The 23,110-nt window shown below is 43.9% G+C and overlaps 1 protein-coding gene across 4 annotated transcripts in view; it reads right to left on the bottom strand.

The window, feature by feature from the left end:
* nrg3a (neuregulin 3a) overlaps nt 1–23,110 on the bottom strand; it is a 116,408-nt gene that overhangs the window by 26,370 nt on the left and 66,928 nt on the right. For 2 of the 4 annotated variants that reach the window (XR_013303782.1, XR_013303781.1), the window contains exons 3-10: nt 6,853–6,926; nt 4,612–4,635; nt 3,991–4,096; nt 3,125–3,239; nt 2,696–2,760; nt 2,485–2,619; nt 311–966; nt 89–150 (exon numbers count right to left, since the gene is read on the bottom strand). Coding sequence is in view for 1 of the 4 variants with exons in the window: in XM_077612698.1 (XP_077468824.1) it covers nt 618–966; nt 2,485–2,619; nt 2,696–2,760; nt 3,125–3,239; nt 3,991–4,096; nt 4,612–4,635; nt 6,853–6,926 (868 nt within the window). In the remaining 3 variants the exon portion in view is untranslated. Of the gene's footprint in view, nt 1–88; nt 151–181; nt 967–2,484; nt 2,620–2,695; nt 2,761–3,124; nt 3,240–3,990; nt 4,097–4,611; nt 4,636–6,852; nt 6,927–23,110 lie in introns of those variants that run through there. The other 2 variants (XR_013303783.1, XM_077612698.1) reach the window with 2 other exon arrangements.

Below are 23,110 nucleotides of genomic sequence, written 5' to 3'. Positions count from 1 at the left end.
GTTGGTTAAACATTAAACGCAGCACCATAAACTCCTTAAACGGGCAAAATGAAACGCTTGTAAGACAGCAAAGCAATTCTGAACTCACCGCGCACGCACCAAAGGTTAATCACTCTCGGTTCTCCAATCCAACGATCAGGTCAAAACGGCCTTTGAAATAAGAAGACGTACACGGTGAAGATACATCATAAAGACATTTATTTGTTGTTGTTTCAACACTCAAACGGCCGCCAGGGGGCGCCGCTTTTCAATCCACGTGGATGGAAAATCAAAATCAAATGAAGAACAATGGGAAAAATGCACTTCTCACCTCACCTCACTCGTCGGCGGCGGCGTCCATTTTTCTGTCCTCGTTGGCATCGTCGTACAAAACGGTGAAGAAAAAAAAAGACGTACGTCATCCCTGTCAAAGTTCTTCCACTTGGTCACTTTTTGAATTCCATATATTTATATCCATATATCATATTTATATATATATTCATATATTCTTTGTACAGTGAAAACCAGCACGGAGCGACGGGCTATTTGGTATCTTTTTCGTGGTGTGTTTTATTCCCTCCTACCCGGCGGCCATTTTGTGCGTGTCCAGAATCCCGCGAGCGCCTGTTCCTGTCCGCTCATTGGTCCGGCTCTCTTAGCAAGTGAGTGCGCGTGGCTCCGCCCACGTCCAGGTCGAGGAAGCAGACCATTTCTCGGGTCTGGGCGCCGGCGTCCTCCGTCCGCCGACGCGCCCAGACCCGTACCCGCCCGGCGTCCCGTTCTCGGCATTCCGCCGCCGGGCGCTCGCCAACTGGCTTTGACGACATGGACGTGGTTTGCATACACGAAAGCTCGTAACGCCGACGGCCGTGCGTCGGCGGGACGATGAGGACGGGGGACGGGCGGTCGGACCCGCCGTCGGTTTGCATATTTTCCGGGATACGGCGGCCGGGCTCCGTTTGGCGAGGAGCTTCTGCGAGGAGGCGTCTGGGTAGCAATCGAAAAACACAAACAAACACAAATGTTAAACCACGGGTGTCAAACTCCAGGCCCCGCCCAGGGACAAATCTGGGTCACCGCCATGTCATTTTGTGCATCATTCGTGTCAAAATTGTTTCCTGCTAAAATGATATTTAGATTTTTTTTTTTTTTGTGGTCCACAATGCAAAATTGTAGTCACCGGGATCGGTGGATAAGTGGTTAGCGCGTCGGCCTCAAGGTTCTGAGAGTGGAGGTTCAATTCCAGGTTCGAACGTTTCTTCTCGGACTTGGGTGCATTTTTTTCAGGTATTCTGGCCGTTAAAAGTTGGTGAAGGAGTTAAAAGTGGGGGTAAATGTTAAATAATTTTAGTTATTTTTTACTGTGGATGACCAAAACAATTCACGTTTTAAGCCCGCCCCCTCAAACAAAGTAAACTATTTAATATTTAATATCATAAGAGTTGTGTTTAGGCGCAAAAGCACAAATAGTCTAATGTAATCTAATCTAATAAAAAGTTATGAAAGTGTTTATACTTTATACACGTCACTTTTTATCTTAAGAGTTGTGTTTAGGCGCAAAAGCACAAATAGTCTAATTTAATCTAATCTAATAAAAAGTTATGAAAGTGTTTATACGTTATACACATCACTTTTGTTCAACAATTGGATTGAACATATTTTAAAACAAGCAGGTATTTTTGTTAAAAAAGAAACAAAATAGACATCAAATTTGGGGTCATGTCGACCAATGGTATCGCTGATACGTAAAGTATGTAGAGGGTACATCAATACATTTTGCCATATCTCAACTATGAATCGATTGAACTTTCCGATTTCTGCGGAATAAAATGAGAGCCTGCAAGCAGCTCGTCGACGGCGAAAAGAAAACCTCGCCGGCTTTTCCGCTCTAACGGCGCGCGAACGGCGAGACGCTTGCCGCGCAGATGACGCGGCCGATAAGGGCCAATGGCGCCCGCCGCCGAATGCTAATTCTCCAGATAACGCTAGCGACAAATCCCACATGATGCCATCAGATGGAAATCGCGGCGGGGTCACGCAGCGGGCCAGACGCCGCCGCCGCCGCCGACGAGAGGCGCGCTCGGCGCGCTTTTATCCCTCGGGAGACTCGTTACACACGCGTGTGCAAACAATACACGAGATAGACGAGAGCGCGCCGACTTAACTCATTCGCCGCCGGCCATTTCATCGTGTTTATCAGCACTCGACGTCAAGTTCAAAGGTAGCAGCGTTTATCCGTCTTTGTTCCTTTTCGGCCATTTTGGCTCTGTTGGAAACTATAACTCGATGTTGCGCAGTCTCAAAACGCACGTTTTTTTGTTTTTTTAATGGTCATTTTCCCCTGCGATTGGCTCACCACCGATTCAGGGTGCTTGTGGTGGAGCTGGGATAGGCTCCAGCACCCTCCGCGACTCTAGCGAGGATAAGCAGAATATTTTACAGCCCTGCCGGTACCGATATTAAAGCACTAGTTAAGGGTGGGTCAACGCGGGGCGGTGTACTCACCCGTGGGGGGTCTCCACCCGCTTTTCAGTAAGCTCCGCCTCCCGGAGGTGCCGATAGACCGGTCCGAAAGACTTGGGGACGGGCGGGGTCTTGCGGCCGCTCGAGCGATGGGTCGCCGGACTCCTCGGCTCGGCGCTGGGTGGCAAGAAAAGACATTTGAGGAAAAGCCCCCAAAAATTACGTGAAAATTTTGTGTTTTTGGGGTACACACCTGAGCTTGGGACTGCTTCTGATTGGCGTGAAGCTGGGTTGGCACACACTAGGATGTTTACAATACTGTTGGAGGGAAAAAACAGTAGAAGATGAGAATCTTCACAAAAAAATAACATGATTTCTTAATCAACTTCATACGTATTTAGTGCATTCTTTTTGCTCCTTTCTGTCTCATTGAGGTTTTAGTACATTCTATTCTCACTGTTATGCCCATAAGCACTCAGAGTAGTTCTACTAAATATGACTTAACTATACCTGCTGCAATGTCCAGACAAAAATGATTCGGATAAGTAAGTTAAAAAAAGGTTTTGTTTTTTTCATCTTCTCTTAAACTTCTTATAACCGTGTTTTACAGAACCATTACCAAATATATCATTGGACTAAATTGCAATATACTTAATAACTTAATGGCAGTGATTTTAATCACCTGCTGCATCCCGACGTCGGCCTTGCACTTTCTCATCTTGCCGTCCAGGACGTCGGCGTAGTTTTTGGCGCTTCGGCTTTCTTTCCAGTGAGCCTGAAGCTTCTCCCGTCGACGCCTGCGACAAATATAGTGGGAAAAAATTAGGGGTAAACTATAGAGATGGTGATGGATGAAGCAAGTTGCTTGAAAAATGAGCTGTTTTGATGTTGGCCTCACCGTGGCTTTGCTATACTGATAACCAGAACGTTCAAAGGTAAGTAAACAACACCACATGAGCTGCCTTGTCACCTCAAGTCATCCCATCAATGAACAATGAGTCAATGAGATCATAGTAAATCGAGTCCTGGGGTGTCAAACTGGTCCTCAAAAGGCTGCAGTGGGTGCAGGATTTCATTCAAACTGAACAAGAGGTTCCATTTTGCAAGTGTAATCAGTTGATTCAAGTCAGCTGCTACTTAGAAGACACCTCATTGGTTAAACTGTGGTCACTGGATCGGTTGGAACAAAAACCAGGACCGACTGAGTCCCTCCGCGGAATCCGGATTCTAGTCTTTTTGTGAATTCAAAAGAATTGACCACAAAAAAAGGCCTTGTTCAATTTAAACATTGTGATCTTTGACCGTTTGACTCCAAAATGGGACCACTTGGTCTGTTTTTGACCCTGCAAATTTCATAATAAAAAAAATAAAGCCTTTATCTATTAATTCATGACTTGTCATGAACACACAATTTTGACCTTTGACCCCAAACTACCATAGATTCCTAGATCTCTCATCTCATTTTTTTAAAATTGATATAAATGTATGTACAATGACAACAAATCTCTCAATTCAATGGAATTCATTTGCATCTGTCGAGTGACTGACTTGTTTCGGCAGTAGAGGGCGACGCAGAGCGCTCCCAGGAGGCCGATTGCCATGGCGATGGACGTGATTGACAGCAGCTGCCTGTGGTACACCACCACCTTGCTCTCTGCACAAAACACACGTCACATATTAACTCCTACATATAGATATATCAAAAATCAAAGATAGAAAAATATAGAATAAGCCCGAGGAGATTCTGGTTAGAATTAATTTTTTGAAAACATATTCCTCCCTCAATTAATTTAAATTTCTATACAAAACTAAACTCCAGTCTAATTGCCATAAAAAACTAATTCTTAACCCTTTATAGGGTACTCATTTCAATCAAATACTATGAAATTAAAGTGAATTAAAATGCTAAAATTGAAATTTTGATTAAGCAATTTGGAGAAAAGAATCCAGGAAATGCAAGAGCTTTTCAAGACGTCAAAAAAGAAAAGAAAAAAAAGAGAGGATTGCACATGTTCATCAAACATCTCTCTTTCTCTCTCTCTCGAACGGCCACCTTCTTCCTCCCCCTCCTGGCCGTCTCCATGGCGACTGCGCCACATTTGCATTGGACGAGACACGGCCAACACACACACACACACACGCACACACACAAATACAAGGCAATCTTACCCATGAACTCGATGCCCAGGTGGTCTGTGGAGAACGGTGGAAGATCAAAATGGAAAGAGAAAAAAAATAGGTTAGCATTAGCATGTAGCATCAGTATTACTCCTTTGATGAGCGATGGAAAAATGATATTGTTTTACTGTCAATGTCAGGTTTCCTGTGTTAAGAAAAAGCTAAAGGAGTATGGATCTTTAAAAAAAAAAATATCCACCATACTTAGGCAATTGTATCATATTTAATACATGAATTTGGTGCAATGTGATTTTTTCCCCCCCGATAGAAACTGATGTATCATATGGACAAAATTAATGACAAATTATACTTGGATTTTTTTTAAGGTCTTTTTGTTTTCCGAGGGACCGTTAAAAGGCTCAGAATTTCAATTTGCTGGCAATTATGTATTTCGTGGTTTGGCTTTTAAAGGGCTCAGAAAATTGAAATTGGCTTTCTGCTGGGAAAGTTTATTTGTCTCATTTACATAAACATGGTGAATAAAAGCGAGGTGATTTAGCAGCGGGTTAGTCCAGCATAATAAAAATAAATGAGTGATTGATTTTCTTTTATTCTGAAAGTTTGGGTTCCTTTGTTTTGTGACTGAAAAAGTCAGGCGTTCCAAACAAGCTTGATTTGATCAATCTCCAGACTAAATAGTTTTCTGAAAGACCAAAACAACATCTCATTTTTCACAGGGCGGCAGGACCAACGAGCGACCGCCAAATGCTGCAAACAAGAAGACTCGCCACTTTTCCCGCCGTCCGAAACATTCATTTGGCGGAGTCGAGTCGCGCGACCTTGACGAACGACCGCGTTGATCTCGGGGTTCTAAACTCAATTTCCCGAGTCAGCTTCGCCGCGAGACGGACGCCCCGCCGGACGCACGTCGCCTTAAATAACAAGCAGAAGAAGAAAAATGACCTCCGGCAAGGCCAAACCCCGTTGCGATGGCGTCCTCTAAATCAGTGTTTCTCAACGCAAACTCATCCAAATAAAAGTACATTTACATCCGTTTATTTCTCAAACCTCATTTAGCGCTTAAGTAAACACCTGTTTATGGACTTTATTCTATCATGTTCACTTTTTAGTGTTAAATATGAAGAAAAAAACATTTTAAGGGATGTGTAGCACTTAACATGAGATTTGAACTGGGAAACAGCGCCCTCGTGTGTCCAAGCACAGTTAATACATTCGAGGGTAACAACGACCAAAAACACAGAAGACGAATTTTGAAATGAATACAAAACCCTGGTAATGTACAATCGCGAAGTATTTTTAAACCGATATTTTTTTAATAATGGGTTTTTTTGTGGACCAATCAGATTAAAATTGGGTAGTTGGATTCATGGGACGCACCGGCGTCGACCCTCTGAGCCACTTGTTTCATTGTTCATTTATTATTAACACAATGGCTGCCAGTGACGGTGATAGACGCCTTTCCGCAGCACCTCCACGTTCTTTTCTCCCCCCTTTCTTTTCCGAGTCGTTATCGTCGGCATCTTTCTTGCGTGAACAATGAAAAAAAGAAGTGCGGTTGACAGCTGTCGCGCCGACAATGAAGGGTTTTGAACGCCAGATGACGGCGAATGAAAGCCCAAAGATGAACGAACAGCCGAGAGAAAGAAATGGCGTTAAAGACTCAAATGTTACAGTCGTTAGCATCTGACGCTGAACCGATTCCACCCTCGCTGGCCCCCAATTAGCCCCCCGCCACCTATCGAGCCACTTTTCTCAAACCCGATGGCGTGCGTTGCGTGTCAGTCGATACGCGGGAGTCAACAATTTGGGATAGTACTAACATGGCGCACTCATAATTGTGTTTAGTCATAAAATCGTAGTAAAAATTGTCGTTGAGAACTTGGCGGCTCGGCGGATCGCTAATGCTACACGCTAATGGCCAAATATCAGCTCAAAAACAGATTCAAGACTGCAGATCAAACATTTCGTTAAATATGACGATATTAACAAGATGTTAAAGCGTGACACGATTTGACAAAAGCGTGTTGTTTTCAGTTTTTTTTTCTATTTATATTGCGTACATCGTAACAATAAACGGACTGATTTTAAATTTGGGGCGATGGATGATGTTTGTTATTATTAACAGAATGACTTTTGAGAAGACGCATAGTAAGCAGGATGTCGTTAGCAAAGGAGCGGACGCCAGATTGTTGTTTTGATTGTTTGGGAAATTGATTGACAAGAGGCTGAGTTCCCCAAATCAAAGTGTTGTCAAGTGTGGTTGCGACTTACTTGGATCAGACAGCATGGAGTCCGTCTTGGGGAGGAACTGATCGCAGCGGATGCCCTGGTAGCCTTCTCGACACCTAGTGGACAACAAGAGAAGGGACGCTTTCACTCTGGAGAAAAACCACATCTCCCAGCATGCTTTGTTGTTTCCATTTTCCATTTTGGTTGCCAGACCTCCGACTAAAACTGCCCTGTATTGTATTTTTTTGATAGGATTTCTCAAGACTTATCCATGACATCCAAACTGTCAAAAAATAGCAGGTTATGCCAACTCACAATAAAAATAACATTTTACAAATAGACCAGAGAGGATTAGGACTCCGGAAGAATGACAAGTGTGGCCCAGATTTGGACTTTCAAGTCAGAATTCCCAGCCAAAGTCAGAAGCCTCGTGAGTCACGCTTCGGCGTTGGCGGCCATGTTTTAGTCCCAAAATCCCCAGGTTGGCGCCAATGCACGCTCAGACCCCAACGAGGCTGCCAAACCAGAATTTTGAGCACGGTCAATTTTGGCTTTATTAAATATTAAATGCATCTTTTTCAAATGATATGCTATGCAAGTGAGCCAAATGTGGCCTCGATCTAAAGAGGTAACCTGGTGGCGTCCCTTGGAAAAAAATGGACCGCGTTCTGGGATAAACGCTATAGCATAACGCGCTTCGGGCCGCCTCGTTCGGGTCCAAGTGTGCCGAGGTTTGAACCCGTGGACTTTGTGAATAAAACATGGCCGCCAACGCCGAGGCTGGCCTCGCAAAGCTTTCAAGGGGAGCCGGCAAAGATTTTCGTCAATTATTCACGTGCGTTCCCAAAAAAAATCCACAAAAAAGAAGATACTTCATACTTTTAGGTCATCGACCATTTTTGATAGCGATGAAAACTTTACTAGATTATTTTTTTATGTCCCGATACAAAATAGTAGAAAAAAACTATCTTAAATACAAGATTACAATCAATAAAGTTCAGTTTTTTTAATTTTCTAGGTTATCGGGTACATATTTTTCCAATAAATACGGAAATTAAAGTACCTATGTATATCCTGGACTACATTATAAACTTAAAATTGTGATTATTCAATTACAAAATGACAGGACTTCTGACTTTTGGTGTTTAGAAGTAAAAAAAAACGGAGTTGACAGTGCAAACTTTTGTAAGTGGCCACAAAGATGTGTTTTTTTTTTTGTTTTTTTCCCCTTCTTTTAGTGTTTTCATCCTCGAGTGCTTCCGACATGCGAGCGAGCGTCTCCAACTCTGCATAAAAATATGCTTCCTATAAATAATGGATAATAGCACCGAAGACTTTTTAGTCTGGAAGGAAGAAAAAAAAAAGAAGTCTTTTCATGAGGTCGGCGCTTCGTTTTAGGGCAATTACAGGTCATTTTCTATTGATTTTGAGTTAGTTAAATATTTCTTTAGGGACATACCTGCCTCAATTTCTGTTCGTTTAGCCCAAAATCTACAGGTGGCTACCCAAAGTCAACAGGAAATGAGCGAAAACTAACAGGAAATGACAGAAACTAAATGTACGGCGGCCCTAGGCGTTCAATCTTTTTGAAGTGGGAGGGCTGGCAGTGAAATGAACTCGCTGGGATTGGGCGTCGACTAGTGAGAAACTCATTAAGATTCACAACGGATAGATGCAAAGAACTTATTATCGGTGCTACAGAATATTGTATAACGCTTTCCTAACCCGTGTATTATTTTTGTACCACCATATCATGAGATGATTGATTAGGCATCACGATTTTGTACTTTGGTAACTTTAGCATGTATTAGTAGTACTAATGTAGAATGGCAGAATCTAACGTTCTAAATTTGCTGAGCTATCCTGCTAATTGGCTTAGAATGCTAATTAGAGAATAACAGTCTCACACCAAAAGACCAAAATAGGCAAACAATGTGTGAACAGAAAGTAAAATAAAATGTGGTGACAAGTTTCTGAAGATACTTTGTCGGCATCTGGCTTGAGATTTCAGATAAACCCAAATATGCTCGACTTCTTGCGCTAGTTTTCCACTCCTGGAAAACATATTTTTTTTAAGAGTTAGTTTTATCATTGAAGGAAGCAAAGCTACCAAAAATGGCCACTTGGAGGAAAAATGTGTGTATGTGTTTGTGTGTGCATGTGCGTGAGAGAGAGAGGTTTTATGACATTGAAGGCGTAAACACGACAATACATCAAAAAAGCCGGTGTCAGCCAACAACGATCTGCCGGACATTTATTGAGCTGCGCTATCGACTGGACGCCATCGCGGGGGAAATCACGCACCGATGTTACATTATGTCGGAGATGTTTAAATTGGGGGGACAGGGTGGGGAGGGGGGTTTTGATTGACTGAAAACAGAGACAAAAAGACCCTTTACTGCACTTTTGATCCTGAGGTGCCCTTGTTTTGTTTTTTCAATCTAAATGTTATATTCGGTAAAAGCCTGGGCCATAAATCGTGCTTTGTTTTAATATGCGGATGGATTCAATAAACAAGTAGCTTGAGTGATTTGATTTTGCCAAAAAGACTGCAAAAGACTGACGCTAAATGCTCACTACATTGATTGTTAATGTAAGATTTTCTTGAGAATAGAAAAAAGTAATTCTGGTGGAATTTTGAGCAAATGTACCACATTCTTTTTCATCACAAAACAAAAAACTAACATTGTAATTATCGAATGAGCTGGTCTGTTTTCAGCACGAGGACATTAAAAGCTGGCTAAAAAAAGCCAATAAATGTCCTGTTGACGAAAACAGAAAGCTTGCCAACAACGGTGCTTTATTTTGAAAGGAAGCCGGACATTTTTTTTTTTATAGACGGTGACATTTTTGGGATAGATCCTCATGCGTGAGAATTCCGGCCAACGGCGCTCGCTCCATCTTGTCATCGTCGCCAGCCTTAAGTGTCGCCGCCTGGATTGGCAAAAAGCTTTTGCATGCACGCGGGTGCCTTGATTTTCCCTCCCTTCCTTCCTTCCTTCCTTCCATCATCCTTCAAGGTCGCTCCGGAGGTTCAGCGGCAGGGTTCCTTTCAAGGCGCGCCCCATCTTTGACATTGAGCGAAAGACGGCAATGCTCCGTCGCCCCAGCGACCGACTTTGCGCGCGTCTCCATTTGTTCTCGTTTGCCTGCCGTTCACTCCGATTACTGTCGCCGTCTTCTTCTTTTTTCTAATGTCACGCCGTCTTCTTTTCCATCCCAACGGAGCAATTTGAAGACGGCTGTCGCTTCCACGCCGTTTCCATGGCGACCCCCCCCAACCCACTTGCCATTCATTCGGCGATGTGTGAAACCTACGGAGGGGGGTTGCCGGGTTCCGTCATACTTTGCTACCCATCAGAAATTGCGACTTACGCCATTTGTGTCATTTATTTCCTCCCTAGCTGTCAAATATGACTGACTAGATCACATGTCCAATCCAATGGACTGAAGAGGGACGGCAGCAACCATTCAAGTGTGTGTCTATAAAATCTTGGAACCAAGAGGGCAAAAGTGGAAGTGTGTCTATAAAATTTCTTCATTTTTCTTGATTAAAATGTCATTAATGGCGACTCGTCCAATCCATTTGAAGCAGGAGGGTTGACGGCAAACGAACCAAATTCACTCACACGCTGACACATTTTTTGACACCCGCATACACAAACACCAAAGCCAACAAAAGTTAACACACACACGCACAATGCTACAAAAATACACAATGAGATCCACACAGCCACACTCGACGTCAAAATGGAAAAAAAATAACAAGGCACACTTGTTGTTTTTCTTTCGGAGCGAGTGCATGCGTACGCGCCGTTCTCGTGGGATTTAAAACAACAACAACTGTTGGAGGCTTGCCGCAATGCACTGTGGGATTGCTTGCCAGCACAGAAGCTCCCGACGAATGTCGGCGATGATGTCACGGCTGACCCCGATGGCGATAAGCCAACACGTTACGTCATCCGCACGCACGCCAACAGAGACTTGCTTTGAGGGTTTGTGGCGATAAGACGCCCGATGCGGCGGACGTGATAAGACGTCCGACGCGTCGCGATAAGACGCCCGATGCGTCGGACGTGTTAAGACGTCCGATGCGTATGGACGCCCTCCCATGCCAAAAGGACGGGACGTCCGCTAACCACGGCCCATTGCTTTCGTAAGTGCCCGTCTGTGTATTTTTCAGCAGGAACTCGTGTTTGTACGCATATGTTAAATTATGTAATCTTGCGCACAGAGCCAAGTACCCTCCTCTACACACACACACACACACACACACACACACGCACACACACACATGTTGCCTGGCAAACACATCAGGTGAAGCTTTACATAACACGTCCGAACAGTTTGCATTTTCATTTCATTTTGTCAGGATCTGCAGTTTGACCCCAAGTTTTACGCCAGGCGGGTCCAAACTTTCGACGTCCAGATCAATCAATCCATTTTTTAAAAATTTTCCGATCCATTTAGCCGATCCCGGCTAACGACGGGCGCTGCACAATGTGACAAACAAACCCATCATTCTTAGCTAGGGGCAATTTAGAGTGCTTCATTAGCCCGGCATGCACGTCTTGGGGACGTGGGAAGAAAGCGGACTACCCAGAGAAAACCCATGCAAGCCATGGTCATGAGAACATGCAAACTCCACACGGGATGACCGACCTGGGATCGAACCCAGATCTCAGAACCTTGAGGCCGCCGCGCTAACCACCCTGAATTAGTTGTACACCATTAAATTTTTCAAATTTTCTAGGGGCGCATAACAACTGAGCAACGCTCGAGACCAAGCGGGCTGCAATTGAGCGCAACACGGACCCCCACCAAGGCCAAACGGCGGAGCGTAGCCCGACAAAATTAAAGCCGAGAGCAGCGGTGATGAACGCGACCTCACATTACCGCGATGGCCTCCGAGAGGGAGTTAGTTATTGCGCCGCACGCAAAGAAACATTTGGGCCGGCCGTCCATCTGGCTAATGCTTCACATTTGCTAGCAATTGGACACATTGGGAAGGACAACTTTTTAAGGGACAGGCGCCGCCGATGGCCAAAACGCATCCGAGATAACAACTTCAAACTAAAATGGCCGACGACTGGTGAATGGTCGTCAGCTGGTGTCGATCCATGATGGTCTCGCTGAATTAAAAGCGAAATGATATTGCTAAATTCAGTCCAAAGTGCAGCTTCAAACCAAAATGGCTGACATTTGTGGCAAGGTTTTGCTATACTTGTTTTTGGAAAGATTATGTTAGACATTATTTTTAATCAATCGGACTGGGACGGGTTTTCTATGGGTAATGTAGGCAACATCTCAGGGTGCCATTCATTTAGATTTATTCATCCCGTATTTGGGAAATTTCACTGTCCCAGTAGCAAGACAGTGAGAATACAGACACAGGAAAATACATTTTAGACATAAATAAATAGTTTGGGGGCGCATGAGAAGCCCTACCCCCCATTTCTCTTTTTCACTTATTTTGATAATTATTATTTTAAATATATCACTCAGTGTATCCCATTTTTTTGGTTCAGGGTTTGTTACAGTTACATTGGTGTTTATACCCTTTGCAGTTTTAATTGCTAAAATAATACTCGTTGAAAAAAGACTATTTGGTAAGCATACATAACATGAAATATTTTGTTTTTGTTTTTGTTACATTTACATTGGTGTTTATATCCTTTGCAGTTTTAATTGCTAAAATAATACTCGTTGAATAAAGACTGTATTTGGTAAGCATACATAACATGACATATTTTTTGTTTTTGTTACATTTACATTGGTGTTTATATCCTTTGCCGTTTTAATTGCTAAAATAATACTCGTTGAAAAAAGACTGTATTTGGTAAGCATACATAACATAACATATATTTTTTTTGTTTGTACGTGGGGGCGGGGGGTGAAAGGTTTCTCCACCCAGGGGGCAAAACGAGCCAAGATCGCCTCTGGCCTGGGAGTCTTAATTTAAAGATTGGCAAAAAAGCATAAGGCAGCTACAAAGCCAAATGCTGGATTTCCTGCGTCTTTTCAGGGACGGTGTCTGGAGACTTTTACGTGGGTGTGCTAATGATTGACATGTCTACCAAATGTCGTGCTGCTAAATGAATTTGGCTTCGGGGGATGAATTGTAACATTCTCTCAAACTCCCAAAATGCATGAGCGATGGAGGCTTTCAAGCAAAATGGCTGACATCTTTTGTTTTGTCAGCTTCTTCGACGTTCACTTTATAATAGACAGCTCTCCCAAATTTCACCTTTCTAAGTCATCTAACTTCAGTATCCGAAAAAAAAGATATCCAAACATACAAATTGTGAATAAAGACGCAAGAGAAAACCAACCGTTCAGCTAAAAGCCAATCTTTTTTGGGTACTCGGATGATTCGCCTAAAGACGTTTCGCCGACGGACGTTTGACAGACGGACAGGTCGCCGAATGGACGTTCCGCCGAACGTTCATTCGGCCGAACGGGTCGTTCGGCCGAATGAACGTTCGGCGGAAACGTCCATTCGGCGACCTGTCCGTCTGTCAAACGTCCGTCGGCGAAACGTCTTTAGGCGAATCATCCGGTCACGTCTTTTTTGACAGTCTAGCTAGCTAGCTGCATTTTTTAAAACAATCCATGGCAGAAAGACTTCTCCCGTTCTTTTCTTTCGAGTCCATTATCTCATCCACGTCAGCCTTTTCCAAGCGAAAAGCAAACGCAACCCCGAAATGACTTGAACTCCGCCGACAAGATCTTAATGATCTCGTTAATGGTACGCGGCGGATCAACAGCATCCGCTCCTTGCTAGCGAACTAGCCGCCGGAGGCCACCGCGGGAGATTAGTGCGCATCGGATGTAACATTTTGGGGGGGAAACGAGGTCGGCGACAACGCCTGTTAACACTTTAATTAAACAATGGGCTAATCTGGTTAGTCTCACTCGTCCGACGCGGGAAAACACGGACCGAGGATCGTTATCGACGCCGGTGACACGGGGGATTAAAACCAGATTATTGCACTCCCGTGTCGGATTAGCGAGGGATGGGAATTTCCGACTTTGATGATCTGAGAACCTTGGCGTGAAACGGCCGGAATGTACAAGTTAGCAGGTCCAGTTCGGGGAAAAAAACCCATTTCAGTTTACATCTCGTGACAGCCTCGTCGAAAAAAAAAAACATGTTACTAGCCAACGCTAAAATTCACTTTTTCCAAGACATGCTAGCATAAATTAGCCGACCAAGTGCCCCTAAAAGAACAGTAACTACCCTGACTAAATAACTATTTGTTCATTTTGATTGACTAACACTAACATGTTAGCATTTGTTAGCCTTTCTTCATATGTCTGCTAGCCAGCTAGCACATCATGGTTCTATAACATACCTTAAATTCGCGTTAGCATTTTTACCGTTGGTCCGAGTATTGATAACAACCGTAAACGAAAACGATGAGTCCAGGGAGCGTAAACCCAAAGACTTGAAAAGGTAAAGTAGATCATCTTCACCTGGCGTTTGCTAGCGGGAGAATTAGCCGATCGTCAGGCCGCCTACCGATGACAAATGAGAGGATTAATTAGCAATCGCGCGTAATTAACGAGGCTGAGACGTTGAACGCCAGCGTGAAAGTGGATTAAACTCGTCTGAGGAGTCGCTAACGGCTAACGGGAGAGGCTTAGCTTGGACGGCCCACCTCGTTGGGTCGGCCACCCGCAAGCCAAAGGCTGCCACGATTAACCGACATCTATTTGGAGAGCCAATAAACTTACCCTCAAACCAGTCAAAATGCTGGAGCCTGTAAAAATTTGAAAAATCTCATTTTTATCTTGTACGTTAAAAGAATTCATTGTACAATAGTGTCTGATTTTTGCACTGCGGAAATGTTACAATTATTTTTGTTAAAAACAAGTCGTTGATTTAGTTCGGCGGACCGCTCAAATTGATGAGGCGGGCCACATCTGACCCCAAGACCTCCAGTTTGAAAGATCACAAACGATCGGAATCAAAAATACAAATTCTGAAGACTATTTTGCAGCTGAAACATAAAAAGATCTCCATTTTGCATTTGTATTGTTTGGCTCTTGTCTTAATCTATCCACGTATTGCTACTAAATGCCACATTTTCCATCCACTTTGCCACTCTTTTCACACGCACACTGGCGGCTGCCATAAATATTCATCACGTTAGGTCACTTCCTGTCCTCGGCGTCAACGGAGAAGGCGAGAGCGAGCGAGGGAACGCTCTCCGGTGGGCCCGAGGGGAACGCGACAGGCGTGACCTGGGCCGACCGGAACCTTCACCTCGTCTCCGGCGCCGAGCGCTAAATATTCCCGGGAAGCGTCCGAGGCCGAGCGGGCCAGACGACTGGCGAGCGGTCCGGCATGACAATGACGCCCGGACAGATGCGCTATATTTTAAAAATGGCTTTTTAGGATTTACTTTGGCGCTACGTTGAGCCCTCTTGATTGTCAATTTCTTCACTTCGATGCTCTCTTTGTTCTGCCAAGTTGGTTTTGCCATTGGAAATATGAATACATAGTAGACTACAATGTATTTTTCTTGCCAACGTACATTTGGATTCTTTCCATTTATATTTATATTCATTGTAAGCTCTCTTGATTGTGATTTTCTGGACTTTAATATTGTCACTGGACATTTAGGTTGGGCACTACAAAGTATGTTTAACTCGTTTAAATAAAAAATATATAGTAGAGTACAGAGCGGCCCAGTGGAGGAGTGGTAAACCTGTCAGCCTCACAGTTCTGGGGTCCTGGGTTCGAACCCAGGTTGGTCCACCTGTGTGGAGTTTGCATGTTCTACCCGGGCCTGCGTGGGTTTCCCTCCGGGTACTCCGGATACCTCCTACATTCCAAAGACATGCATACATGGCTAACAAAATATTTGGATGGATGTCCGATCCGATCACGTTCCCAAACTTTAAAATTAGCACGATGAATTCTGCTAACGGGAAATGGGCCGGCCGTCTTGAAACGTGGTCCCATCACGTCTCGACTCGATCTGCTACCCATCTCGCAGGTGTCGGGAAAAAGCGTTTGGAGATGCAATCGGGCGAGTTGTCGTCAATTAGCCGCTATGAATATTCAGCGCCGCTTTGCATCTATTCACACAAATCCGTCACGTCGATTTTCCTGGCGGAGCCGCCTCGCTTCCCCGAGCCAATTTGGAAGCGGCGGCGAGGCGAGCGCGAGCCGCCGTCGATGGCGTAGATAATGTCAGAATCTCGGCGAGAGGCTTCATCCGCGGAATAAAGACGATCGGGGATCGGCGAAGTCGGCGCGCTAAAATAACCACCCCGCGAATGCCCGCTTTTGATTGGCACGTCGTTTGTTCGCGAGAAACGGCGGCCGCAAATTTGGGATGAAATGCACATTGACGCTAACAGATTATTCCATTACAAGACATCTAGCTGTGAATCGCAATGAGTTTGTCGCTAGTAGACGTCCGATCCATTTTGAGTGGGAATGAACAGATGCTCATTTGCCGCCAATCCCTCCTACTTCAAATGGATTGGACGTCTAACATTGTCAAACTTTACAATCTCATTCAGAGTACAAAATACATTTGGAGTGCTTGAATGTCATATTCTTCTGACACCATCATAATTAATGTTCAATACCAATGATGTCCTAGGCCTGAGCTGTTTTTTTTTAAATTTTGTTTCTTTGTTTTACCTCTTCTAAAAATATTTTGTATATTTGTCGTATTTATTATTAAGCTTTCTTAGCATAGCAATAGTCAAAAAATACATCTAGTTTCTATGCATTGAAAGCGTCCCACCATTTTGACCAGACCAAAAAATATTTGTGTTTATTTGTTAGACCCTCCGCCCTCCTCCCAATCGGAAGTCGCTACCCGATACGGAGCAGTGACACTGGATATTTTTTTTTTTCTTAGGCCGTAAAAAGTTTGCTCATCATTTCCAGCTGTAAAAAGACGACCGAGCCCGAGAGATAGTAGCTACGAAAAAAAAACTGGAGAGACTGCCGCCCAGCGCCGGTATTTGCACTTTTATTTTCCGCCGGCGGACGATCCCTGCTTTCAATTCCCCGCATTAGCCGCAAATCAGATTTTTTATTTGTCGGCACCGCCGGCACGCTCTGTTGTTTAAACCCTCATCATGGAGCAAAGCCGGCCGCCAACCATTCCCCGCTTAACGGCGGGCTGCATGCAAATGGAAGCGCTCCAATAAAAGTGCGCGCGTGTCTTTACTGTCAAAGACGTCTTTGATGGCGACGAACATTAGCAGTCCGCCGGCGGCGGCGGCGGTCAGGAAGCCCACCGAGCCAAACTTCCGCGTACGCAGGTGGACGGCATGGAAAGAGAGGCTCGGTTTGAATCCGAATGCTTCGCTCTCCCACTTTTCAAACCCAAATGTCTAATTTGAACTCATCGTTTTCAGACGGCGATTATTATTTCACATTCAAGTGCGTATGAAAACATCTAGTACATTCATTTTCAACACTTGTCAGGGCCACGGGGTGCTGGAGCCTATCCCAGCTGACTCGGAGCGAAACCCTAGACCAGGGGTCGGGAACCTTTTTGACGAAGAGAGCCACAAACAATTCAGATTTTCCAATGTTATTCCTTGTGAGCCTTACTACGAATTTAAAAGTCAAAATACATACATGTAAACGAGTGCCTTTTCAATTATTTTTTTTGTAATTTCACCACTTTTAAAGTGGAAAAAATGAATATTTTTTAAAAGATTCTTATGCTGTTGCTAATCAATGAGAGAAATTTAATATCTCAGTTCTGTCACTAGCGATTTCCATATTTTAGCTCACAGGTTAGCAAAGAGCCAGATGCACCCATCAAAAGAGCCACATGTGGCTCCCGAGCCATAGGTTCCCTACCCCTGCCCTAGACTGATTGCCAGTCTGCCAATGGGCAAACACGGATGAAGACAACCATTGGCGATCACAATCGAGTAGGACTCATCATCCATCACCGACTCAAATGTAGGACTTGAAGCACAAATATAAATAGAATAAATAACGTGACATCAGTACAGTACAATCCGATACCGGCAAGTAGCAAAATGGGTTCTGGGAGCTAAAAAACATCCTATCGTTGCGACACGAGGGAAAATAATTCAATTTTTAGCACTTCTGCAGCAGAAGATTTCCAATCTAGAAGAAAGCAACATCGCATTCTACAGGAATCGGCTCCTCATTACATTTCAGACGAGATGGATCTTCCTCACTTGAGGAAAAACAGACCGACAGCGAATACCAGACCGACGTCAACGGCGGTGAAAGAAAACCAAGTGCACGCTAGGACAAAATCCACGGAATCGGAAGGAGCGCTTGACAAGAAGAGTTAGGGGCCAGAGGCAGGCAAAAAAAAAAAAAACGCAGGGTGACGAAGGGCATATTGAACGGGCGACATCGATCGCTGCACTGCAGCAGAAACGGATGCCTGGCATCGCGCACGGATTCAATTAAGGCCTGATAATCAGCCTCGGCACACGGAGACCGCCGCGCATTTGCATACAATGTACTATACACAATGGAGACACTTGGAATGTTAATGCGCGCCGGGGAAAAAAATTCAACCCTAGCTTATCCACTGACGGATCACGTGGCGGACCGGTGGAGGGGTGGGTTTCACGTAGGCTACACGTTCCAAAGTTCAAGCCCCGGTGGGTTCTTGTGTGGATAGTGCATGTTCTTCCAGTTCAGTTTTCTCTGGGTACTACTCTTTGTATATATGTCTACATACCTGTCAACCTCTGCCGATAACTGCCCTTATAAATGATTATGATTCCCCTTACAAACCCCAAAAAAACCTTACAAACACCGTACGACGTACGGTGTTTGTAAGGTTTTTTTGGGGTTTGTAAGGGGAATCATAATCATTTATAAGGGCAGTTATCGGCAGAGGTTGACAGGTATGTGTCTATGTATAGACTTGGCAGGGAGTGGTTAGCGCAGGGTTGGGCAAACTTTTCGGCCCGGGGACCACATTGACTTTAAAAATTTGACAGACGGGCCGGGTCAGCACAAGATACAATACATTAAAAAAACTGCATCCGTTAAGAGTACATATGAAACATAAACAGAAAAAAAAGGACTAAAGTATGAACATACTCATCACTCATCTGGGATTTATGGGGTGCTTTCTTGGTTTTCATCAGACTAAAGGACTTTTCACACACAAATGTAGCTTGCATTTCATGCACAAACTGTTTTTTCTCTTGTAGCTTCACATTCAGCTCGTTCATGTGTGTCAGGATGTCCACAGTAAAAGTTAAATGTTCAGAAATTTCTCAGTATTCTCAAGTAGCTCCCACACACATTTACATACTTTTACTAGGCTAGTGCGCCATCTATCGGGGAAACGAGGAAAATGAATGAGGTCATTGATTTTTACTATAATTTGGACAATGTCGGCTGGCCGGATTAAAAAGCCTAACGGGCCGCATATGGCCCGCGGGCCGTAGTTTGCCCAGGCTGGGTTAGCGCGTCAGGGTCATAGTTCTGGGGTCAAGGGTTTGATCCCAGGTGGGTCCTCACGGTGTGGTGTTTGCATATCCTCCCCAGGCATGCATGGGTTTATTCCGGGTACTCCGGTTTCCTCCCACGTCCCAAAAACATGCATGTTAGGCTAATTGGATGCTAAATTGCGCTTAGCTATGATTGCTTACCCTGCCATTGGCTGGCCACCACCCTTGTGAGGATAAGCGGTTCAGAAAATGAATGAATGTATTATATAAAACACACGTATATTCAAAAACTACACAAATGATCTACTGGATGAACACACAAAGCGACTAGACTAGCTGGCTAGGTAGTCTACATTGTAGCTAGTTAGCTACACTGGCAAAAAATGAAGCACTAAAAACAACATAAAGCCATAACTGTTAATAACTTTTTACAAAAGGCCAACAGCAAGCACGCGAGAAAATGCACCGGCGAATGTGTTGAAAACAACGGCTCATTTTTACGACGACTGCCGTCTTTTTGCAAAAGAAACGGGACCACCGCGTGCTAACGCGCTAGTTCCCGTCGTGGCGAGCCCTTATTTATGCCCGGCGTGGTCCTGCTTGCGGTGATGAAGTGGCGCATTAGCGGGCCGCCGTCCCCAATGGCAGATTGAAGGCGCTATTGCAAAAGCTTTTATAGTCCTGTTAATCGCAGCTCAGTCCATACGACGTCCAAATGTGTAAATAGGACATTGATCTCCCTCCCTGGGTCTCGGTTCCGTCTTCCCGCCCTCCTCCATTCCTCAACCCTCCTCCTCCTCCTCCTCCTCCTCCTTCTCATCCGAGCTCACCCTTCAATAAATATGACTAATGAATTAGTGATGAGAGGAAATAGGCTTAGAGAGGCAATACTGGAAGTCAAGACAAGGAGAGCATCCCTTTCTTTCTTTTCCGCTAAGATCCCTTCTTTGGCCGTACGTCGGGTTAGCGGATAACGCTAAGCCTGCGAGCGGTCAACGTTTTTTTCCCCAGCTAAATTGAAAACATAGCTATGCTAATGCTTATATGACGCAAAAGCAAATCTGTTCCGGTTTTTCTACTTCTTCATTCTAGCCCAGTGGTTCCCAAACTGGAGGGCGTGACCCCCCTAGGGAGGCGTAAAGAGAATTCAAGGGGGGTGTGAAGTCATCTGCTATTTTTAAAAAAAAATAGATGATAAGAATAATAAAATCAAAGAACAAATATCTGCCATTAAATACATGCAAAATATGATTATAGCAGTCACTCCAACGGTCCAACCCGTTTTCTATTAACAGAGATCTGTTTTCCTGAACAATGCTAAGAAATACATGCAATAAAATAAAATAAGTTCACATGAGCAAGAAGGGGGGCGTCAGGTAAGATAGTTTGGGAACCACTGTTCTAGCCAAACAAAATTCAACAAAGCAATGTTATGTCCAATTTGATTCGCAAGTACAAAAATGGCAATTATCGTCTTAATGTGGTGCATCGGGGTCACCCAATCGAATCGTATCGCCAACTATGAGGCAATAAACACGCCTAGTAACTCGTGTGTATTCCACTTTTCATGGATTTTTTTATTATTATCATTTTTTTTTTTACAAACATTGCACCCGTGGGTCCGTCCGTCTCAGCCAATCGTAACGAATTCCACGGCACTGGAAAAAAAAAAGATCCCCTCCGTATTTGATTGGAGCTAGCTTTCCCATTCGTTATCGCGCACAATTTAATTGGCGACATGACGGGAAATGAAGGCCTATTTCTTTGACGTGAGCCCAACATATTGAATATTGAATCTTTTGGACACGCGTTTGAATAGCATTTTTCTTTCTTTCTCTTTCCCTTCTTCAAGATTCAATTACCCCGGTGTAATGAGTGGTGAACCCCGAGGCTCGACGTTCTCCTCGCTCGGACACAGCCCGCCTAATTACTCTCTGACCTTCACCGGCGTTAGTCTCGCTTCCTTCGCCGCACTCGTGTAATATTCTTGGCTTCCGTCGGATAAAACACCTACGGACCAATGTTTGGCCGCTCCTCCCGATTGGACGCCTAGCGCCATCTACGGCACGAGCTCGTGAAGAAGCCGCGTCAATTGTCCATCGCGACGTGGCGTTTCTTGCTAAAATCAAATAAAAATACAATTTTGGTAGTTTGCAACGAAGGCGATATTTTCATGTTTTTCCTTTGTATTAAAGTATAAAGTTAAAATAAATTATTTTCAAAAAAAGGACTTGTTGGGGTTATTCTGGATAATATTATAGATGTATGCATTTTAATGACTTTTGTATAAGAGTACCTTTAATTTGAGACTGGGGCAAACTCGAGGTCATCCAGCTGGCTCCAGCTTGTTGACGTAACACCTCACCCTCCAAGGACTGTTTACTGGGAGATAGACCTCGCAACCCAGACACCCAGATGCAAGTTCGCAATGAAGATCTACAAAGGACTCATAAATTGCTTTGACTGGGACGCCGGCAGTTTACCTTATAAAGAAATTGTTATGCTTATACTGCAAATTCTTACGCAGGTGTTTTGGTTTCGATCTAATATGAGCAGTTGTTTTTTGACCTTAAGGGTGTTATTCGGTTAGCTTATGCAATTGTTTTGAATCAGACTAAATGGAGAGAAGAGTATGCCGCTCGTCAGAATCCTTTTGAACGAAGGCGAGTTAGGAGTGATTCTCCTTGCAAGTTGTAACCAGTGTATGTTTAAAGATGTCTTCCATGTTAATTAAATTGTATTAATAATTAATCCATCATTTGGTCCTTCGAGTAGCCGGGGTCAACACACCGATAAGGAATCCAGACGCTGACGTTTAGCTCTTTTTAAGTTTAGGAAAATAATGTTTTATGAATTAAAACTGAAACTAAAGATTAGCCAATAACCAAACAAAAAAAACGTGAACGTAACCGCTTGGAATACATGTCTTAAAATAATCATAAAGTACATGTGACGCATTTCAGTGTTTACGCCTTCTATAGCCTTTAAAGTGGGGAAGAAAAATGAAATTCTTCTCTACGCCAGCATGAGAATATCATTAACACGCCGTACGCACGTGCAATCAAATTAATGAGCAATTCTCGCTTTTAAGACCAATAAGGCTGACACGTGAATTTGCCTGCCTCGGGGCTTCTTTCATTTTTCTTTTCTTTTTTTGCAGCCCGTCACGTGTGTAAAAGGGTGTGAAATTTGGGGAATTTTCAAAGTTCCCGAGATGAACGTCAAATTAACAGTGCGAAATGTCAATGTTGCTTTAGCACAGAAAACTAGAAAAGAGACGTTTACTGACACCAGAGCTGGGCAATATGGCAAAAAAAACAATAATAGTGGAAATTTAAATACATATAAATACCCTAAGCCTATAAATACATTTTTTTGTTATACTTATGCCACGGTGACATTTAATGGCACCAGAGCTGGGCAATAAGGTAGAAAAAAAACAATAGTGTACATATAAATATAAATACCCTGACCCCCTAACCCTATATATACATATATTTTTTTGCGCTATATTTATGCGTATCATTTCGTAAATTGTTATCTTAACTTATGATCGCCGCTAGCCACCCAGTCAAAATGGATTGGACATATTTTTCCTTCAATGGCAGTTAACAACTGGAAAATGTAAACAAAAACATTTGAAAACGCCAATCTTTCCACTCGATTTCCTATCGGATCGTTTTTTGAAACAAAACAATCGGTGGCTGTGTGAAGCGCAAGTCCACCCTTGACGTTCCGATCTGGGGTCAAGTTCCAAAAGAGTGTCCGCAGGAATTTGCCTGGCCAACCTCTCACTATTGGTTCTCGCTTCATTTTGCCGGCGCCGCCCGGAGCGTGCCGCCGCATCGCTCTCACTCTATTACCG

The sequence above is a fragment of the Stigmatopora argus genome, chromosome 11 (assembly GCF_051989625.1).
Source record: "Stigmatopora argus isolate UIUO_Sarg chromosome 11, RoL_Sarg_1.0, whole genome shotgun sequence".
In the NCBI taxonomy this organism is placed as follows: Eukaryota; Metazoa; Chordata; class Actinopteri; order Syngnathiformes; family Syngnathidae; genus Stigmatopora; species Stigmatopora argus.
The sequence above is the reverse complement of the archived record's forward strand: the minus strand, read 5'-3'. Positions and strand labels throughout refer to the sequence as shown.